A 22,315-nucleotide genomic window follows, 5' to 3' on the forward strand; every position below is an offset into this window, starting at 1 on the left:
TCCTTGGTGCCTGTTTTCTGAAGGTTTTTCCTGGTCCTGCTCATCGGGAGAAAAAGGGAGGAGAGGGGCAGGGGGAAGGAAGAGGGAGGTGGGTGGCTGAGGCAGGGGGAAGGGAAGAAAGGGATGGGGAAAGGGTTGGTAGAAAGAGGGAGCCTGGGAGGGAGGAAGATTCAGGCTTAAAAGAACCACTAATCTGAGTCATGGAGGGGACTGTGTGGGAGTTCATCAAGAGCCTTGTGGGCACCACCCAGGCCCTGCTCTCTGAATCACTGGTTTTACCGGTTGTATGTCCATTTCATTCTTCCCGCCTACCTCCCACCTCTGTCTAGACACCCATTCTGGACATAAGCAAGATTCAGCAGAAGGAGGCCTGAGTCTGGAGTCAGGAGACTGACTTTCTAGCACTTCCTTTGTCACCTTGAGAAAAGTCCCTTTCTTTCCCTTTCTGGGACTCGGCTTTATAAGCTATAAAATGAAGGGTTTGAATTATATCATTTTAAGGCTCCTTCCAGCTCTGACACTCATGTTCTGTGTTTGATGATAACCAAAAGGTCTTCACTGAGCCCATCCCTCCTGCAGCATATGCCCATCCTATTCCTGAGTCCTCTGTGAGGTAAACAGAAGAAAGAAGTCTTAGGTCCCTATCTGAAAGTTCCCAGACTGGCAGGGGAAGAAAATATTCAGACCCAGGAAAAGGTAATCAGCAGTCCCAGGCTCTGTGTGCTCAGTGCCAAGTCCAGAGTGCTGTGGGAGTTCAGAGAATAGGGAACTACCTTGCCCAAGCAAGTCTTATTGGAAGAGAGGGACCTTGATCCTCTGAGCATTTAAAGCTAAACAGGATTCCGGAAGGCAGGCGTCCTGGTTAAAGAAACAGAGTAGAACACATGGGGAAGTGGAAGAGGAACAAGGTATATTGGGGATACAAACTACACACTTAGCTAGAGAGGAGGATGTGAGAATGAATGAATTCGGGGCAGCTAGGTGGAGCAGTGGATAGAGCACCCACCCTGGATTCAGGAGGACCTGAGTTCAAATCCAGCCTCAGACACTTGACACTTACTAGCTGTGTGACCCTGGGCAAGTCACTTAACCCCAATTGCCTCACACACACACACAAATGAATGAATGAATGAATGAATGATAAAACATTTATTAGGGCCATAAGATATGCCAAACACTGATGGAAATGAAGACAATCCCTCCCCTCAAAGAACTTCCATACTAACAGAGGAAGACAACACCATGGAGTAGTAGCCAGGATGAAAGGGGGATTTTGTTTTGAAAAGTAGATTTAAGATTCAAACCCAGGTATTCTGAATTGAAATATAGGATTTTTCCATTACATTCCACTACCCTTTCAGAGACCCTGGTCTGCTTTTATGGTGCCTCAGTTCTTTGTGTCCTAGCACCAAGAAAACTGACAAGCTGGTCGATATATACAGTCAATGATCCACTCAGTTATCCAGGGGAAGTATCTTCCAATGTGTGGGTCATTGAGGCCCCTCATTCTCCTTCCATCCACTTTCTTTTTTTTTCTTTTTTTTTTGTGGGGCAATGGGGGTTCAGTGACTTGCCCAGGTTCACACAGCTAGTAAGTGTCAAGTGTCTGAGGCCGAATTTGAACTCAGGTCCTCCTGAATCCAGGGCCAGTGCTTTATCCACTGTGCCACCTAGCTGCCCCTTCCATCCACTTTCAAGGCATGGAAATGGGACACAAGATGAACTCTCACCCTTCCTAGGGCTTTTAGAGTACCTGGTATACTCCTCTCACCCCGTATATGATCTGGTTTTCCCAACCAATTTTATTTGATAAATGATGTTAAACACCTACTGCATGTACAGTATGGGATACAAATTTGAAAACAGTCTGCATACTCAAGAAGCTTATTTAAAATCTAGCAGTGGGGAAGACCTTTCTAAAAGGGAAACAGCGTAGGATGGTAAGAAAAACACTGTATTTGGAATCTAGAGCCCCGGATTTCAACTCTGACACCTCACCTCTTTGACCTCGTCTGGGGGGAGGGCTGTTGGATCAAATCATCTCTAAGAACCTTCCAACGTTAACATTCTGCGTTCTAGGATTCTCAAGTTCCTTCCAGCTCAAGTTCCATAAGTAAGAAAATGCCCTGTAGAGGTAAGGGATTAATAAACCTCATTCTAGCTGAAGGGATCAGGGGAGATTAGGAGGAGAATATATTGTCCCTGGTCTGGGTTTTGAAGATTTCAAGAGGTGGAGGTGAGAGTATGTTTTAGGGATGAAAGGTGGGTTTGGGGCATGGGTACACAAAAATGTTAAAGCTGAACAAGCTCAGGGACCAGCTAAAATGTCCAGTTTAGTTGGTAAGTAAAACACATGAAGAAATAATAGAGTGAAGTACTTAGAAGTGTAGATTGGAGCCACAATATAAAGGACCTTGGATGCCAGACTATTTTTTTTTTGCAGGCAATTGGGGTTAAGTGACTTGCCCAGGGTCACACAGCTAGTAAGTGTCAAGTGTCTGAGGCCGGATTTGAACTCAGGTCCTCCTGAATCCAGGGCTTGTGCTTTAACCACTGTGCAATCTAGTGCAGCTGCTCTGAGAAAATCCCTAGTAAAGATGAAAAAGGGCTTCAGACAAAGAAATGATTTGTTCAAATCAAAGGGAAATACCATTAAGCTCCTCTAGCTAGAAGATCTCAGGTACTCTGATAGAGGGCACACCAGGGAGAGCGGATTGACTCGATAATTGGGTCCTTTTCACCTCTTCATATTTTATAATGTTTATGTCCCTTCCAGGTCTGCCAATCCATATGCCATGCTCCAAGGTCTCTTCCAGCTCTAATATGCTCACGTTCTAATTTCATAAGGTGAATTAGACAGATGGCACATTCGACAGATGCTCTGGTATAAACCAGACAAGACCACAAGGAAGACAAGGCACGCCGTTCATGGTAACCATACGGAGGAGGTGGTAGGGGTAAGAGGGGAATTGGAATACCAAGTTTAACAATGTTTTTGAAACTGTCAGAGCACTGGCCCTGGAGTCAGGAGGACCTGAGTTCAAATCTAGCCTCAGACACTTAACACTTACTAGCTGTGTGACCCTGGGCAAGTCACTTAACCCCAACTGCCTCACCAAAAAAGAAAGAAAGAAAGAAAGAAACCATCAGGCAAAGACAGAAGTCTTGAACCTCATCTGGGGGAAAAGGATACCAGGGATCTGCTCCTCACACTCACCTAGTCTCTGAGTCTCTGCTTTTATAAGATTGTTGGCCAGGGTCCGGGTTCAGTCTCTGGTTGGGGGTCATGGCTGTAATGATTGGAATGACGCCACCTACTGGAGACTTGCTGTGGGAAAGCTCCACCATGAGGAAAATGCCTCAGAGGCATTGTGGCTTTTCCTTGGCGTCAGGAAATGACGTTTGCTCATGGGTGCTGTCTATCAAGGCTACCAGCCAATCAACTTGAGGAGCCTTCTATGGTCTGGGAGGAGACAGGAAGGAGGAAAGGGAGCCTGCGCAGAGAGCGCTGGCCTTTTGGCTTCCGGACTTGATGGTGGTGGCGGCAGAGGACTTCACAGGAAATTTGAGGAAAGATAGGAATGCCAGGCTGTTAGAATTCTGTTCTCAATCTTTTTCTTTCTATTTTCCAATAAACCCTTAAAAACCTAAACTCGTTTTATCAGTGATTTTTAGTCAGTTTCCCCCAAACTGGGGGAACAGATTAGAAACCACATTTAGAATCTTAAATTACACATGGCTCAGAGTGTGATGAGGGTCAGGAGATCATGACCAAGATCATGATCAGTCTGGAGCTGAATGAGTCTGTGGCCAGAATTAGGGTACCACCTGTGATTAGGTCAAGGATATTGATCATATGTATATGATTAGGGGCAAAAAAAGCAGTCTGTGCCTGGGGGTCAGGGATCAGTCTGGCTACTCAGAAGAATCCTATGGGAAGAATCTGAAGCAGATTATTTCACTTTCTAAGACATTACTCTCTTCTGGGGCCTTGCTAACTTGAAACAACTTAAGATCACGTTCCTCCCATACTTGACAGCCATCCTTTCCCCCCACGTTTAAACCAAACCTAATTATCTACGACAAAAGGTTGCCACATCAGTCTGCAAAGGGTAAGGCATTCAAGAGGGAGGCTGAGGCTCTAAGGAGCTGGGAAGAACTGGGTAGCCCCCTACATACACTGGTCATCTCAACTTTTGGAGTGCCCCAACTTTACTTCTAGGTTCCTAAGCCAAACCCTCTCCCCCTCATTATTTTTTTTTTGGTTGTTTTTTTAGTGAGGCAATTGGGATTAAGTGACTTGCCCAGGGTCACACAGCTAGTAAGTATTAAGTGTCTGAGGCCAGATTTGAACTCAGGTACTCCTGATTCCAGGGCCAGTGCTCTATCCACTGCGCCACCTAGCTGCCCCATCTCCCCCTCATTATTACCCCCATCTAAATCAGGGTCCCAGGATTTGTTTTGTTGAGCCTTAGGTTGACCTCACTCTCCCAGGGCTGGAGGTAGGGATGGGGAGAATGTCCCTCAGTATCCTCAAGGATAGAGTGTGACTTAGCTTCCATTTGGCCCAGCCTGGTAATCAATACTTCCCCCTTGAGCAGCTGGGCACATTTTCTCAATGGAACGTGAGCCAGGAAACCTTTGGATGTAGCCTAGCCCCAAGTGGCACTACCATGCCAGGCCAGCTGTAGGCTGGGTGGCCTAGGAAAAGAAGGGCAAGGATGATGACTAAGGGTTACCACTTCAAGTTGAGTCAGGAAGGAGGAAGACAAAGTGTCCAAGTCTTCATCATCTACATACCCTCTTGTCCTACCCAAAGCCTACACATCTGTAACCTGGCAGGAATGCAATGCAGGCAGCCAGCCCAAGGGTACCACCCATCTCCTTTTCCTCAGTTAAGGCAGACCTGTGCTTTTGGCCCTACCCAGCTCTCTCCTGCCTCCTGCAGGATCCTGGCAATGGATTTAAACAGGGACATAAGCCGATCAATCTCTCTTGGATGGCTTCTTCTCTACCCTTTGCCTATCCAAAGCCCGCTCATCTTTGACGGTTATCTAGGGTGGAACAAGATAGACCTGGTGTCAGTAGGAGCTGAGTTGAAAATATAGCCTCAAATACTTTAATAGCTGTATGATCTTGGGTAAGTCTTTTAACTTCTCTCAACTTTAGTTTCCTTATCAGTAAAATGTGGATAATACCTACTTCCTAGGGTTGTTTTGAAGATCAAATGAAATAATATTAGTAAAGTGCTTTGCAAACCTTAAAGTGCTATCTAAATGCTAGCTTTTAAAAAAATTATTATCAGAGTGGAAGTACAGTATGGTGGTAAGAGGACTTGGAGTCAGAAAACCTGAGTTCAAATTCGAGTTTACAAACTAGCTGTATGACCTCACTGAGCCGGTCTACTCTTCCTCCACAATCTGGTTCCTACCTACCTTTCTAGACACTTTACATTATTGCCTCCCTCCCTCTCACACTCAAATTCAGCATTTTATCACCCAGAACCTCTGTTTGCACAAAGAAACATGGCTGAAATCCACTCCCTCTTATACTAATGTCTCTTAGAATCTTCAGCTTCCCTCAAGGCTTAGTGACAACTTCTACTCAAAGCCTTTCCCGTATCACTCATGGCTCAACCATCTTCCTCTTCTCTCCACACCTCAGGACTCTGGGCTCATGGGAATCAGGTTCAATTTTTCAGGCTGACCCCAGAGTGGTCAGTTTCTCTCTTTGGCTTTCGCCCCCATCTGGGGTTAATCCAGGATCATCTCCAAAGCAAAGATTAAGTATGGCTTGTACCTAGATTTCCCCAAATGTGGTCAACAAGGTTCCTACTCCTGTATAGATACTCAATTTACGATATGCCCATTAGATATGGGACAGCCTTTATTTCACTTACCCCACACAAAAAAAATGTCCAAGATATACAGGACTCACCGGAGCCCACAAACAAATACAGAAATATAAAGCAACTAAATAGGCCATTAGGCTCCCCTTTCCCCCAGAAGGGAAAGTTGCCTTCAGAAACTGCTAAACAAATTCTATTTTCCTCAGACCTAGACCATCCAAACAACTCATGGTAATAGTAAGGTTGGCAAGTCTGGATCTCTTGCCCCAGTATGATGTGGCCTTAGTCGTTCAGTTGCAGAGTAGTACAATTTTCCTTCTTCAAATTACATGATGTTGAGAAAATATTTTTCCTTTGAGAGGGTGGGCCTGACTCTAATATTCTCAGTCTCTTGGGAACTCTAGAATTCAGGAGCTCTCAGACTCAGGATTGATTGCCCATGAGGTAACTCAAGACTGGACACATCTATTCTAAGGATCAGTAGTCTCTGACCTGTGTTTGGAGGAGGAAACAAAAGGCAGAAGGTGGCATCCAGGAAATGGAAGTCCAAGTCATATGCTTCTCCTGAAAAAATTCCCATTTTCTTCTCCTTAAGATTGGGGAGGGGTGGTGAAAAGATATCCCCAGTTTTTCTACACTCTGGTCTTAAAGTCTAAAGGGGAGAAAAGTGAGAGAAAACAAAGGGGGTCAGCTGGTTTACCTTACTTTTATAGACCACAGGAAAATGGTGGCTCTTCCAAGAGTTTGTTTTCCCTGACTCTCAGTCACCAGCCATCTTGGAGACAGCCCTAGTTACTGGTGATGTCAGAATTGCTCCTTGTGTCCCCTCAAGGAACAAGAGAGTGTGTGCGCCTCAATGGAAGGTGCCCTTCTAACAAAGGTCCATGCCCTATAATTTCATGACTGAGGGACTCCCTGATACTCCATTATACCTAACTTTCTGTTAATGCTCTTTCCCTTCTCAAATTATTTTGTAATTCCTTAGCTGTTTACATGCTACATCCCAATCCCAGCCCCCAAGTGATACATAAACTCCTTTAGGGCAGGGATGGTTTGTCTTTCTTTTCCTATCACCCAGCATAATGTTTTACACATAGTAGAAGCAAGGTTTGTTAAACTGAATTGAATTCACTCCTTTGTTTATTTCCTCAGTTGTAAAATGGTGATAATACTTTTTTCCCCTTTTCATTTGTTTGTTTTTTTGCAGGGCAATGAGGGTTAAGTGACTTGCCCAAGGTCATACAGTTAGTAGGTGTCAAGTGTCAGAGGCCACATCTGAACTCAGGTCCTCCTGAATCCAGAGCTGGTGCTTTATCCACTGAGCCACTGTTGTTTTTCTTTTTTTCTTCTTTTTTTGCTATTTTGAATTTGACAAACATCAAAAATGAGAATTTCCATATGTGCAGAACAGAAACATGATTGCTAAACCTCCTTGCATTTTTCAAGTACAATAAATTCAATATACTAATTTCAAAGTGCTATGCTTCTCTGGATCTCCTTCTGAACCTCCATTTATTCTCTCCTATAGTTTATTTATTTATTTATTTTTTGGCAGGGGAATGAGGGTTAAGTGACTTGCTAGTCACACAGCTAGTAAGTGTCAAGTATTTGAGGCCATATTTGAATTCAGGTCCTCCTGAATCTAGGGCCAGTGCTTTATCTACCGTTCCACCTAGCTGCCCCCCCTATAGTTTTATAAAATGCTAAAATGAGATAATAATACTTTCTACTACCTGTTTCACCTGACTGTTATGAGGGAAATAAATGCTTCTTAAACATGCATGTGCTATAGAAATGAGTTCTCAACATTATTGTTAACACACTTGCTCACAGAAACCTTTCTCTTCAAGACTTCACATCTCTTACCACCCTAATACAGTGCTGCCTGCACCTTTCTTCTTCCTGTTCCTTCCAGGCCACCTCACCTCTTCCTCTTCCTTGCTCCCGAGGCCACTTCCATGACCTCTGCCTATCTATCGAAGTCAACAACAGGGGTGATCTTCAGATTCACCATCATCCAAAATTGCTCCAGCTTCAAGACACTGAATTCCAAAATCCCTCTTTCCAATCACAGTTTGCTGTAGTTTCTCAGCTTCATGCCTCCACCTACTTTTTTTTCCTTTTCCTCAACCTCCCTGGTCCCTTGATTCCTCCCAGTTCTCCTAGGCCATTTCCCTTTTTCTGGCCTCTTTTTTTTTTTCTTTGCAGGGCAATGAGGGTTAAGTGACTTGCCCAGGGTCACACAGCTAGTAAGTGTCAAGTGTCTGAGACTGGCTTTGAACTTGGGTCCTACTGAATCCAGGGCCAGTACTTTATCCACTGTGCCACCTAGCTGCCCCTTTCCGGCCTCTTTTAACTGAGAAGGCTGAACTTATCCGTAGTGAGCTCCCCCCTCATCAATGACCTCAAAGGCTTCTCCAGACTGGGATCATTCCTCTTCAACACTTCAAATCTTCTCCACATCTTAAAAGCATTCTTTTCTTCCAGTGCTTCAGGATCCTTGGCAAGGCCAACTCCTCCACCAGTACCCTTCGCATTCAATCTCATCCTGTATCTTTTGGGAGCTTGCCCTTATTGATACTCCACCTCAACTACAATCTTGTACCGTCTACTGGTATTGTCTTCTCCTAGTCACCCAGGTTCAAAACCTCAGTTATATTTGATTTTTCCAAGTCCTGAAGATCTTATCCATCCTTTTCCCCAAGTCTCACTGCTACTACTTTTCTCCTAGTGAAATAGCCTATTTCAACAGCATCCTAATTGGTCTTTCCTCTCAAATTCATCCTCTACAAAATTGCCAAAATAATCTTCCAATTAGTGCCCACTGTTCCCTCTGCTCAAAAACCTTAAGTGGCTCTTTATTTCCACTAGGGTAAAATATAAAACCCTTAGCTTGGAATTAGGCCTCCATAAATTTGGCTCTAAAATACCTTTCCAGTTTCATTTCACATTACACCCTTCCATAAATTCTTCATGCCAGCCACACTGGTTTAACCATTTTCACTTCCCTAAGGCCTGGGTAGTCACACACATTTGAATCCTTCCATGCTTGGGCACTCAAGGATATCACAACTTTAGTTCTCAGAAAATCGTAGATAGAATTTGGGGCCAAGGTCAGGTTGAGTTGGGGAAGACTCATATAAAGACAGAGACAAGGTAATGAATAAGTGGGAAATCAGTTTTTTCAGAAGGGGGTGTACAGGGCAGTGCACTATAGGAAACTGGTCTGTCTAGGACTAGCAGTTTCCAAACCAGATGTAACCTACCTGTTGGAGGGAAGACGGAGATGTCCCAAGAAATCCCAAGATACTGGGTTCCAGGCAGGCAGTGGCACTTGAAGACCTCAAAGACCAGGAGCAAAGTACCTTGTTTGAGGAACATCCTCTGGTTGTGCCTTATGCTGTGCCATTTTGGAATGAGGCTGGTGAACTAAAGCCAAGTTTAAGTACTGTTTGGTTCTGGATTTCCAGTCACCAGGTATTTAACCTTGACCAGTGAGCGGTATCTTTGTAACCTCATCTCCTCTACCTGTGCTCACCAGGGTTGCAACAAACTTTTGTTGTTGTGAAATTCAGTTGTTTCAGTCATGTAGGACTCTTTGCAAACCATTTGGAGTTTTCTTGGCAAAGATACTAAAGCAGTTTGCCGTTTTCTGCTCCAGCTCATTTTCCAGATAAGGATAATTGAGGCAAATAGGGTTAAGTGATGTGCCCAGGGGCACAGGGCTTGTAAATGTCTGAGGCCATATTTGAACTCAGGAGGATGAGTCTTCCTGACTCCGGGCCTGGAGTCTATCCACTGAGTCACCTAGAAGCCCTAGCACTTTTTGTTAGCAAAGTTCATTTTTTGTTTCCTTTTATGAGCCTCATAACAGTCCTTATATACAAGAATTTTATTACACCTGTCTTTCAGGTGAAGAAACTGAGACATAAGTTATAAATCACTTCCATGACTCATTAGAGTAAGAAACATTACAATATGTTGTCATTATGAAATGCTAAATAAGAACTACTCATATTTATGTAATACTTTTAAGATTTACTAAGTGCTTTCTTTTTTTTTTTCTTCAGGGCAATGGGGATTAAGTGACTTGGCCAGGGTCACACAGCTAGTTAAGTGTCAAGTGTCTGAGGCTGTATTTGAACTCAGGTCCTCCTGACTCCAGGGCCAGTACTTTATCCACTGTGCCACCTAGCTGCCCCCGTACTAAGTGCTTTCTTGACAATAACTGTGTAAGGGAGGTAGTGAAAGCATTATCATTCCCATTTTATAAAAAAGGCAATGAAAGGTTAGGGAGGTTGAGAGATTCATTCACAGCAACAAAAATAGGAAACATGGAAGCTAGAACACAAATTCGTGGCTTCTGATTCCAAGTCCTGTGCCGTCCTCTCTTCATGATACCATGTTGCCTCTGACATATAAATGTCAGCTATTATTATTATTACCACATTGCACTGGCTTGACCTCCAGGGAATCTGCCTGGCATGCTTCAGAGTCAGGCCTATCTACAATGTTCGGAGTGTTTTGCCTTCTGTGTGAATTCTCTTTGAGTGTTGAAATACCAGATTAAAAGTTCTGCTCTGACATGACCATTTCCACATTAACACCAAGTGTGTGCCTTCCCTTCCAGCAAACCAATGAACTTTATTTTCCCCTTAAGAAACCATTTAATATAGATTAGAACAACAGAAGGGCCTCAGAATCATAGAACAAAGAATGTTAGAGGTAGAAGGAGCCTTAGAATCATAAAATCACAGAATAAATAGCACTGTAAGGGACTTAAGACACCAATCCCCTCATTTTCTGATAAGGAAACTGAGATCCAAGGAGGATAAGGGTTTTCCCTGAGGTCACATGATAAGATAGCATAGCTAGGAGCAGGACCCCTATTCCCCTCCCCCCATCCAGTCCAGTGTTCTCTCTACCTTTCCATGTTCCTCTGTCTTAAAAATTCTTTTCAGTCAATGTATTCCTTCCATAGTGAGGAAAAGTTTGGAAGTCTATTCCCAAGGATGCACCAAAGGTTAATGCAGTACACTGGGAGGGTATCCACCACATAACTGAAACATCTGACACATACAGTTTTGAAAAAGTCTAGTTTATTGCACTCTCAAAGCACAAGCAAAAGTTAAAACCCAAATAAAACTTCTATTCAGAGCAATGAAGCTAGAGGACTTTCATAATTATTAACCAGACTCGATTTGAATTGCACTAAAAGTTCCATGACATAAAGGGCTTCTGTATCCATTACGAACCAAGCAAGGCACAGTGTATATGTAATACAGAACTTGCACCTGGGCTGGGGCTATAATACAAATATTATATAAAAGTGTCCACATTAAAGAATCTTTTAGACCAGTGGTGTCAAAATCAAATAGAAATGGATCCCTGTGGGGCTGTATATTGACTTAGAAAAACCACAAATTAACATTATGTTTTACTGTATTTTGATTTATTTTGTTAAACATTTCCCAATCACATTGAAATCCGGTTCTGGAAGCACTGGGGAGTGTTGGGCCATGTGTTTGACACCTCTGGTTTAGATTCTTCCTCAACTGTTAACCTAAAACTCTTTTCTCCCTAACTGGGTCCTTCTAGTGTGCCTTGGGGTTGTATCTCTTTAAGTCAAGGGCATGACTCCCATATATCCTGACATACTTACATGAAGTAGGTGTTGAGGGACTGGGCTGAAGACCAGGCCCCAAACCAAAACCAACAAAAAGCCTCTCACTTGGTTGGAACTGCTGTTTTCTGCTCCTCTCCAAAGGTGGAGGGAGAGGGAAGAGTAGACTCTGGCTCTACATGGGACACAGGGCTATTTTAAAGTTTGGCTGGTGTGGGCAGATGCCAGAGAGCAGCTCCCAAGGATTCCTGCTTAAGGACTGTGAACGTTTCTGTGGAACCATGCTGATGTGTGTATCTGAATGGAGAACAGTCTGTGCTGCCCAGGCAGGGGCCTTGTTGTGAAGATGACCCTTCTTTCTGGGCTAACTGCATGATACTGAGCTCCCTTTTGCCCTTCTTAAAATTAGCTCCTTTGCAGCCAGATAAGGGAGCACACAGTCGAGATAAACCTAACGGAGGAGAAGGGGAAAAGTCCACTATGATTTTTAAACATAAAAGTTCTTTTCTATATCTTTAGTTCTGATTTTTTAAAAGAATGAGGTATCTCAGAGAGGCTTATAGCAAAACCAAAAGAATGGCAATGATTAATTGACCGAGGATGTTGCCTGTTTTCATCTAGCCCACAGGCAACATGTGTTAAATATAACTTTAAAGACGCTGCTAAATTTAGCTAACATAGCTATACTCCCAGTAGTGATAACATCTCCCCATCTCATCACTAACTCAGCTTGTGGGACAAGTACCTACATATGCTTGTGTATCTCATTTTCATCTATGTGCCTTCATTATGATTCTTTCAATTGCCTTATAGCATGGGAAAGAGAAGAACACTACTTTGCCCTGGGTGCAGTCAGGGAGAACACCGTCCTGGGCTTTTGTGTGAGTCCATTCACCCGTGCTAGGCCGCTGCACTTAATCTCCACCTACTGCCCCCTCTGGAGTTGAGATCATCAATTTTGCAACAGCTCTGAGTGTCTGACTGAGAGAAAGAGAATCAACTCCTATGAGTGTAATGGAAGCCATTATCTGAACAAGTTGTGATGGTCGAAGAGCATTAACCTGATCCTCCACTTAGCCCTGGGGCTATTATATGCTTATAACAGGACTCTGATCATGCTGGTCCTAATCCATCATTTTGGGGGGGGGGAAACAACAATAAATGACTTCATTATCTACATTAACTACCTCATGTTGGCGATGAAGATTTAAACTTTTATCTAATGTACAAAGACATTACGTTTCAGTCTAACTTGAATTTTCGATGACGGGAACTTGAAATCATTTCACTCTATCCAACAACGAGATTTGCAGACAATGTGTTGAACACAACAGAAGCCCCTCTCACAAAGATATTACATATTTATAGATGTTAGTGTGCATGAGGTTGAAAAGTAGCTGTTGTCACAACTAATGAGATTAACTGAGTTAATGGTTCAGAATGAGCTGCTACAATTAAGAGTTTAATTTTGGTTTGCCACAATTGTTGGCTTCCAAAGAAATACTGAAACGTGGATTCACTTGGGATGGACGGTCAGATGTTAATAGGGCACATGTCAAAAGGGAGCTGACTGAAACCAGTTGTGCCCATTATAGGAATTCCAGAGAAATCCCTCACAAAGGTCCCTTCAGATAACTTCCCATTCGTCTTCGAAGTCATCAGGATGAAGTAAGACTGAAGTGTTGCCAGTTTTCTGCAAGATGTGGGAGCGGCTGAAGGTCTTTGTAAGACGCTGGAGAAGATACCCTAATGGGCCAATAGCCCATAGTTCATCTAAAGGGGTCACTGAAAAGAAAACAGTGAGTTTTAATTTAGAGCCTAATAGTAATATTAACGAGTCACACTTATAAACATTAAGTGCTAAATATGCTCGACACTCATTACCTTATTTGATTCACAAAGATCAAATATGCAGCGGAAAGGGCACTGGAACTTGAGACTTAGTAAAGACTAGAGTTTGAATCCTGGCTGACAGTTATTAGTGATATGACTCTGGGCGAATCACTTCATGTTTCCTGAGTCTCAGTTTATTTTCTGTAAAACAGGGCAATGATACCCCCACTCACTAACTCATAAGACTTGGAGGGAAAGTGCTTGGTAAATCTTAAAGCACTATATGAACGTGATCTTTACAACAAACCCATGAAGCCAGCAGGGTAGGTATTCACTGTGTAGGTTTGGAGAAGGATTTTAGAACTCAGAGACAGAAGGAATCCTACAGACCATTTAGTTCAACCTCTCTCTCCTTTTTTCTTTTGGTGGGGCAATGAGGGTTAAGTGACTTGCCCAGGGTCATACAGTTAGTAAGTGTCAAGTGTCTGAGACCAGATTTGAACTCAGGTCCTCCTGAATCCAGGGCCAGTGCTCTATCCACTGCGCCACCTAGCTGCCCCAACCTCTCACTTTTAACATGAGGAAAGTGAGGTTCAGAAGGGCCAAACAAATAGTGACAAATACAGTTAGAACTTGAACCCAAAGTTTTTCCACCTCTAACAATCTACAGACTGAGTTACTGGGGCAGCTAGGTGGTGCAGTGGATAAAGCACTGGCCCTGGATTCAGGAGGACCTGAGTTCAAATCTGGCCTCAAACACTTGACACTTACTAGCTGTGTGACCCTGGGCAAGTTACTTAACCCTCATTGCCCTGCAAAAACAAAACCAAAAACAAAACATACCAAGTTATTGATATTACAAAGGCCCATCTGGATTTTGATGACTGGCTCCTGACAGGGTGATGGATTTATAAACTCAACTCAAGGAAAGAAGGCAGGGGATAGAAGGAAGAGGGACACAACCTTGGATATCCAAATGATGCTGTTTTGGTGTGATGACTTTGGTAAGGTGAAGATTAATGTGAGTTTCTCTCTTCTGCCTTTCCCACAGCTCTGTCTTTAGTACCCATTCATTTGTGTTCTGATAACCCAGGGGGAAAAAGGCCTACCAATGTATTTGTTGTTGTTATTGTTTTTAAAGAGGTTTTTCAAACTTAAACAGATAGATGATGACTTGCCTGTCAAACATGACATATTCCCAGGAATTTTCTTCCAGTAGTCTCCTGCAGGGTTCTTGTCAGTGATGCCATATCGCCGGGCCACATCACCATTCGCACAGTGTGCCCAAACTGTCCTTGTACTTACAGCCAGATGAGAGGCCTGCAATCCTAAAGCAGACACATTCCATGACATACAATGACTTGTTGATGCAAGAGCTACCTCTTTTCCATAAGAACCAGTTTTGCCTTTGACACAAAATTCAGGAAGATGTCTTTGCTTTTCTAGACTGCTTCATTGTTCTCGTGTCTTTCATTGAATCATAGAACCATAACATGTCAAAGTCGAAAGGACCTTATTATCATAGAAGACAAAATAGCAGACCTAGGGAGATTTTAGTGACCGTCTATTCTGACTTTCTTATTTGACAGATAAAGAAACTAAAGGCTAAGGAAGAGAATTCATGTGATCAAAGTCACACTGCTAGTTAGGTTGCAAATGTAGGTCTAGAACCCAAGTTTCTGATTTAGGGTAATGTCTTTTTGATTAAACCAGTAAAGACAAAGATTAGGAGATTCATCAAAAACTTATTAAGGTTCAAATTCAGCCTTAGACACTTGATACTTACTAGCTGTGTAACCCTGGGCAAGTCACTTAACCCCCACTGCCCCGCAAAATAAACAAACAAAACCAAAACCAAAAAAACTTATTAAAAACCTACTATGGGTCCAGAACTAGGCTAGGAGCTATGGAGGATACATCAGAAGGAAAAGACATGATCTTTGTCCTCAAGAAGCATAAGATGCCTCTCTCTTGACATTTACAACCACAGGAAGGCAGCCACTTCAAAATCCAAGAGTCCTTCTCATTTAGAGTATAATAACCTATCTGAAACCCAGCCAGTAATCCTGAGGTAAGGGAGGAAAAAGGCTTCTCTGCAACTAAAATAGCCAATAAAATCCCTGAACTAAGAGCTCACATGGAGGATTTGTGGGCTCACTCCTCGGGTTCTCATTCACAATGTACTGACATTTCTTTGACAGAGAGTTCTAAGGATCTTGCTGATCTGGTTTCCCAGACCACAGAAGATTAGAATTAAGACCTGGGGGAGGGGCTGCTAAAAGGAAAGTGCACTGACTGGTGGGAGAAATTCAGCAAATGGTGAGAAAGAAGACAGAAAAATTATAAAAAGCACATATAAAAATGCAGAAAGTATAGCAATGTGGGAATAAATAGCCCTCCAAACCTCACTCAACCCTGCAAGGGGGATGATAGATGCTTAGGATAATTGAGAAACACTGTTATATAGTGAAAAACGTGTTGGATTGAAATCAAAGGACCTAGGTTCCTGCCCATTTCAACCTGTGTGACCATGTGCGAGTCAATTAATCGCTCTGGGCCCCAGTTTCATCATCTGAAAAATAAAGATGTCGGACTGGATGGCCTCTAGAGTTCCTGCCAGCTCTAAATCTACGAACCTGGGTCATTAAATGAGTTAAAGTGCTACCTACTTCTTTGCTATTTCACATATTTTTCAAAGACCTGAGTTCAAATCCTGGCTCAACTATTATTTTGTGTGAAATTGGCATAATTTGCTTTAATCTATCTATGCCTCAATTTCCTCATCTGTAAAGTTAAAGAGATGAACTAGATGATCTCCAGGGTTCTTTCTAGCTATGATACTTCTATCGCTTGTGATTGCTATTTTAATTAATTAAAATAACAACAGCAATAATAAAGGCTTTGATGCTTCTATAACCTCAACTATTCAGAAAATTCTACAATCAAGATTGCCTCATTTTCTGGCCAGTCTGGGAAGCAATGAATTTTTAAGCATTCACATAAGACAAGGAAAAACTTTCTCATGTGGGACAAAAGTAAAGAGATATAACTACATGATTCTTAAATTAAAACAAACTCAGTTTTGATTAGGTGAGACATGCTATGATTAGCAAACAGTTATTTCTCCAGATGTCTGTCACTTTGACTCAGAGGCAGGTTCTAAGTAACAAGGGGTGGGGGTGGGGGTGGAGGGGAGGAAGGCTAACAGCAAGATATTCAGAACACAGGGACTTGCATTACAAATGTTAATAATGTTTTAAAAATAACCTGGCAGGTGATTCCAGAAAATCTGGCTGTGGCAACAGCCAGAGCAGCTAAATCCTGAGGGCAGGACAAGATGGCTCTCAGCAATGGCCCTGAGGCTTCTTGTTCTCACTCGGGCTGCCAGCAGGCAGGAGACTGAGCACACCCCCAGGCTTGTGCTATGGGCCAGGGCATCTGCGGCCATTACACAGCTTAGATGGAGAAGGAAACAGCATGGGGTTAGGTGAGGCATCTTTTTTTGAGAAGCTTTGAGGCATCCAGAACTCATGTGGGACTTTCATTGTGTACATCCTGGGGAAAACTCGCATACATGTCAGGCACTGCCGTAGGCTGCCCAGCACTCTGGGCACCAGAAACATACAAGATGTTGATGAATGATGACTTGATGACTCGTTTCACAAGGTCACAAGGGGACGGGAGGTCAGAGAGGAACTGAAGGAAGGTGGGGAGAGCAAAGGAGGAAGGAAGGGACTGGATCAGGGAAAAAAAAAATACATTTTGTTTTATAGTACCTGGCACATGTTCCCAGTCAGTTCCCACAGGCATCTCCTCAGTGATTCCAGTGCGGACATAAACATTCCACTTGTTGTCAATTGCCCATAACATCTGGTCATTAGGACTGGAATGGACGCTAACTAAGTTGATTCCCACAGGCTGGAAGCATGAACAAGAATTACATAATTAGTGCTTAGGGAAAGGAAGAATAGCAGGACTAAGCTACACTGCAACCCCAAAAGGTAATATTAAGTTGTAGATGGCAGTATATCATTTTAGCATGGTAAGAGAAAGGAATGATGCATAATATTTCAACAGAATTTTAAGATTTATAAAATGCTTTCATCATAGTAGTCCTGGGAGGCAGTCTGGCATAGTGTTGGACTTAAGAGTCAGGAAGTCTTGGGTTCAAATTATACCTATGACACTGATTAGCTGGGTAACCACTGGTAATTTACTATTTGGGTCTCAATTTTTTTTGTAAAAAGGAGATAATATCTGCAGTAGCAGTACAGTATAGTACAGTACAGTACAGTGAAAAGCATGCCGGATTGGTAATCAGATCCCAGCTAGTATACTTACTACCCACATTAAATCAAAGGATCACATATCTAGGGCTAGAAGGGGCTCAGGTCACTTACTCCAACCTCTTCACTTAAAGGATGAGGAAACCCATGCCTAGGGAATTTAAGTGACTTGCTAAAGGTCACCTGGTTAAGCCAATGGCAGAGCTATGATTCAGACCCAAATCTTGTTATTCCAAGTCCAACACTCTTTGCATGGCCTTGGGACAAATCACATGACCTTTTTGGCTCTTGGTTTGCACATCTATAAAGTAAAAGGGTTAAAAAAGATGATCCTTAAGAACCTTCCAGATGGAAATTCATAATTATCACCTGATGACCTAGAGTACCTACCTCAAAGGGTTGTGAGGATTAAATGAGATAACTTAGGTAAAATGTTTTCTAAAACCATATATCTTTGTGATCCTCATTTTAAAGATGAGAAACTGAAGCATAAAAAACTGAGGACTTGTCTAAAGTTACACATTGACAAAGTACCAGAGTTGCTTTGTGAATGCATCTTTCTGATCCCTGTTCCAATGTTTTCTCCATTACATATTGTTTTAGATCATACAAGGAGAAATCTCATACAACCATGGAATGAATGTCAGAGCTGGAGGGACCTTAGAGAGCATCCAGTCCAGCCTTCTCATTTTACGGATGTAGAAACAGGTGTAAGAAGAGGAAACGACTTGCCCACAGTCACAAACTAGATAGTGAAAGTTGGTACATTTTCAACTTCATACTAAATTTTCATAGAAATGTGTACAACACAGCATGGGCCTTATCATCTCAGGGCTGCTCAATCTTCTGAAAGAGCATACACAAAACAACTCATAGATATTCAGCAGCATACAAACTATTTCTGTTTATTATTATTGTTAGCAATAATAATAATAATAATAAAGTTTGTATCAGAGGAGCTTCAGTAGAGTTTTCTTTTTCTTTTTTTGACTTTCATTAAAGAGTAGTTTACTTCATGAACTTGGATTTTGAACACAGTAGAGGTAATTTGTTCAAATTATAAATACTAGAGTTATTTATTCAAATAGCCTCAACACAAAACCACATGTAGATGAAAATGTCCTGATTTTAGGGACTTAAAAAAATTTTAAACCCCATCTCTGAAAATGAACAGGTACCAATTTATTCAACTAAAAAATGATAGGAGTTGGTCAGATGACTTCTAATGACTTTTTTGTGATCCTGCCTAAGTTATGAATGCTGGGGTCACTATTCTGTTCAGAAAGTGGGGGAAACTTCAGCTGGTATAATAAAGCTAGGCATAATTACCTGGATCTAATATCACAGCTTGTCACCTGCTCACTCTCTGAGTTGTATGTGTGTGTGGTCTCAGTGACAACATGGATTCCTGTGGACATTGTTTTATACAATGATAACCCAAGACCAGAACTATGGATGCTGATGCCTAACCATCTTTGTGCTGCAAGTCACTCCTGAGTCTGTCCAAAAACTAGCTCTTCACAAAGCTTTTTTTTTTTAATCCCCTTTCTTGATCATTACTCCCAAATAATAACTAATCATTGTCTCCACCAAACCATGTGCACGAGGGCAGCCACATTATGTGCCCTCCTGGAAATGCTGGTAGAGTTGGTTGCTGCCTTCTGGAGAGTAGAAAGAGTCCTGGATTTTCAGTCAGAAGACCTGCCTCCAATGCTGGATGGGCAGCTGCTTCTTGTCTGTGTGACACTGGCGAAATCCTTTAACCACTCAGGTTTCTTCACTGTACAACGTAGGTTGAGGATGAGGTGATCTCAAGGGCTCTTCTGGCTCTATATCCAACACTCTTGTGACAGGAACCTGTCTATGGCTGCAAATGGTAGCACTGGCACATCTCGCTGCCTCTCAGGGCTGCCACAGCCCAACTTTCTTATACCTCTGAATTTTACCATTTTAGGAATCCATGATATTCAAAACTACCACACCTTTGGCAGCTGAATACAGTGAGTGCAAAGAACACTGGGCTGGAGAAGCCAGGAGATGTAGGTTTGAGTCCTTCCCACTGTGACTGTGTCTTCTTCCTGTGTGGCCCTCAGTTTCCTCATTTCTAAGTGGGAAAGGGTGGACTAGATAATTTGGACCCCTTCCAGCTCTGTTAAAGTAACTTTAAATTAAGCACTAGAATAGAACTGTTGCTTTTCATAGTTTTCCCCAAAGAAAAGTCCTCTTTCTTCTTGACCTCTCTGCAGCCTCTGACACCACCTGCCATTTTCTTCTCTCCAGGCCACTCCTTCTCAGTCACTTCAGTAGGCCTTCCTCCAGGTCAAACCCACTGACTGTGGGTACTCCCCCGTCCTGGGCCCTTTCCTCTTCTCTTTCTACACCATGTCACCGGTGAATCTCATTGGCTCCTATGGGTTCAGTCTCTGTACAGAGATGATGATCAGATCTATTCATCCAGGCCTACCCTGTCTCCCCAGACGAACATCTCAAACTCAATGTGTCCAAAACAGAATTCATTCTCTTTCCTCCCCAACCCTCCCCACTCTGAACACCTCTATTGTCACAGCATCTTGAAACTCCCTGGCTCCTTATTTGCCTCACCCCACACACCCAAGCTATCACCAAGTTTTGCCATTTCTACCTTCATAACATCTCATTCATGTCCCCTTCTCTCCACGTACACGACTGCTGCTTCACACTCTCATCGCTTCGAAATTGCCAACACCTTCTGGTGGGTCTCACTGTCTTGTGTTTTTCCCCACTCTGATCCATCCTCCAATCAGCTGCTAAAGCTTCCTAAAATACCATGTCATTCACCACCTCTCCAACCCATTCAACAAACCCCAGTGATTCTCTATTATACTTGTGTTCAACCAGAACGTCCAGTTTGGCTTTTTTTTTTCCCCCAGGGCAATGGGGGTTAAGTGACTTGCCCAGGGTCACACAGCTAGTAAGTGTCAAGTGTCTGAGGCCGGATTTGAACTCAGGTACTCCTGAATCCAGGGCCGGTGCTTTAACCACTGCGCCATCTAGCTGCCCCCAGTTTGGCTTTTAAAACCCTTTACAATTTTCCCAGTCTTTTTATATTTTACTGCCTTTCAAACACCCCACAATTCAGTGACAAAGGCTTTCTTGCCGTTTCTCAAATCCAACACTTCATTCCCCAACCTCATACCAAAAATGCTTTGCCTCCTTGTTTCCATCTTTTGGCTTCCTTCAAGACAGCTCTAATCCCATCTTCTAGAAGAGGCCCTTCCCAAGCTCCCCCTCCTCTTCCCTGCCCCCGTGTGCAAGTGCCTTCCCTCTGAGATTAATTACCCTCCGATTACACTGTATATATCTTGTATCTATATTTGGATGTTTGGATGTTGTTCACCCTCATTAGAACAGGAGCTCCTAGAGCGTAGGGACCCTGTTTCTAACTTTCTTTGTACTTCTAGTACTAAGCACAGTACCTGACATAGGAGAGGTACTTAATAAATGCTTATGGATTAACTGACTAATTCATGCAGAAGAAGTCTTAAGGAAATCTAGGGATTCTAAGAGGCAGAGGACAAGAGGAAATGCATTATAGAAATAGGGGACAATTAGTGCAAAAGCATGGAGGTGGGAAATAAAAAGTCATATGTGGGGAACAGGTGATTGGCTAGAATGGAGAATGCATGAGGGGAAATGTGAAATAAACATGGAAATGTAGATTAGAGCCAAACTGAGGGTTTGAAATGATAGAGGGAATTGTCTATTGTGATTTAAAAAATGTTTTGATAACTATATTTCTTTTTTTTGTTTGTTTTTGTTTTTGCAGGGCAATGGGGCTTAAGTGACTTGCCTAGGGTCACACAGCTAGTAAGTGTCAAGTGTCTGAGGCCGGATTTGAACTCAGGTCCCCCTGAGTCCAGGGCCGGTGCTCTATCCACTGCACCAACTAGCTGCCCCTGATAACTATATTTCAATAAAATTAGTTTCCTTGATTATCTGATATATTTTATTACATGCATTTAAACCCATTATTTTGATAAGGCATCCCTGGAGTTCATGACATAAAAAAAGTGAAAAACCCCTGTTCCAGAACCAGTGAGTCTTTGAAGTTTCTTGAGCAACCGAGTAACAGAATCAAGCTTGTAGCCAGCTACAAATACCAATTTGTCAACAATATGGAGGATGGCTTGGAGAAGGGAAAGACTAGAAACAAGAAGATCTGAACAAGGGTAGCAGATGTGCAAGCAGAGAGAAGGGAATAGAAGGGAGACATTCCATAGAGGTTATGATCAATGAGCCTTCACAGTTTATCTGGATATGGGAAGTAAGGTGTTAAGGATGACTCCAAAATTATGAATCTAGGTAACTGGAAAGAAGAGTACTGTCCTCAATAGAAACAGAAAGTTAAGAAGATGTTATTAGTCAGATAAACTGAGCAAACTTCTGAGGATCTATTTGGAGCTAATAAAGCATATCTGTTTAGGAAACAGCAAATATCTACTAAACAGCTACTGTGCCTGAAGTCTTATACTAGGGGTCAACATTTACATCAAGGATTTGGGACTTTGCCAGTGTGCATCCTTCATCCAACCAACAAATTTTCTTTCCTTTTTTTTTTGCTTTTCTTTTGGTGGGGCGATGAGGGTTAAGTGACTTGTCCAGGGTCACACAGCTAGTATCAAGTGTCTGAGGCTGGATTTGAACTCAGGTTCTACTGAATGCAGGGTCAGTGCTTTATCTACTGCA

At 42.6% G+C, this 22,315-nt stretch overlaps 1 protein-coding gene across 1 annotated transcript in view; it reads right to left on the reverse strand.

The window, feature by feature from the left end:
• Window positions 1-10,798: 10,798 nt before the first annotated feature.
• TECPR2 (tectonin beta-propeller repeat containing 2) overlaps window positions 10,799-22,315 on the reverse strand; it is a 158,528-nt gene continuing 147,011 nt past the window's right edge. Inside the window, exons 18-20 of the mRNA XM_043981322.1 lie at window positions 17,081-17,222; window positions 14,483-14,632; window positions 10,799-13,256 (exon numbers count right to left, since the gene is read on the reverse strand). Coding sequence (XP_043837257.1) covers window positions 13,099-13,256; window positions 14,483-14,632; window positions 17,081-17,222 — 450 coding nt within the window. The 3' untranslated portion in view covers window positions 10,799-13,098. The remainder of the gene's footprint in view (window positions 13,257-14,482; window positions 14,633-17,080; window positions 17,223-22,315) is intronic.

This window comes from Dromiciops gliroides, chromosome 2, assembly GCF_019393635.1.
Source record: "Dromiciops gliroides isolate mDroGli1 chromosome 2, mDroGli1.pri, whole genome shotgun sequence".
NCBI classification, from domain to species: Eukaryota; Metazoa; Chordata; class Mammalia; order Microbiotheria; family Microbiotheriidae; genus Dromiciops; species Dromiciops gliroides.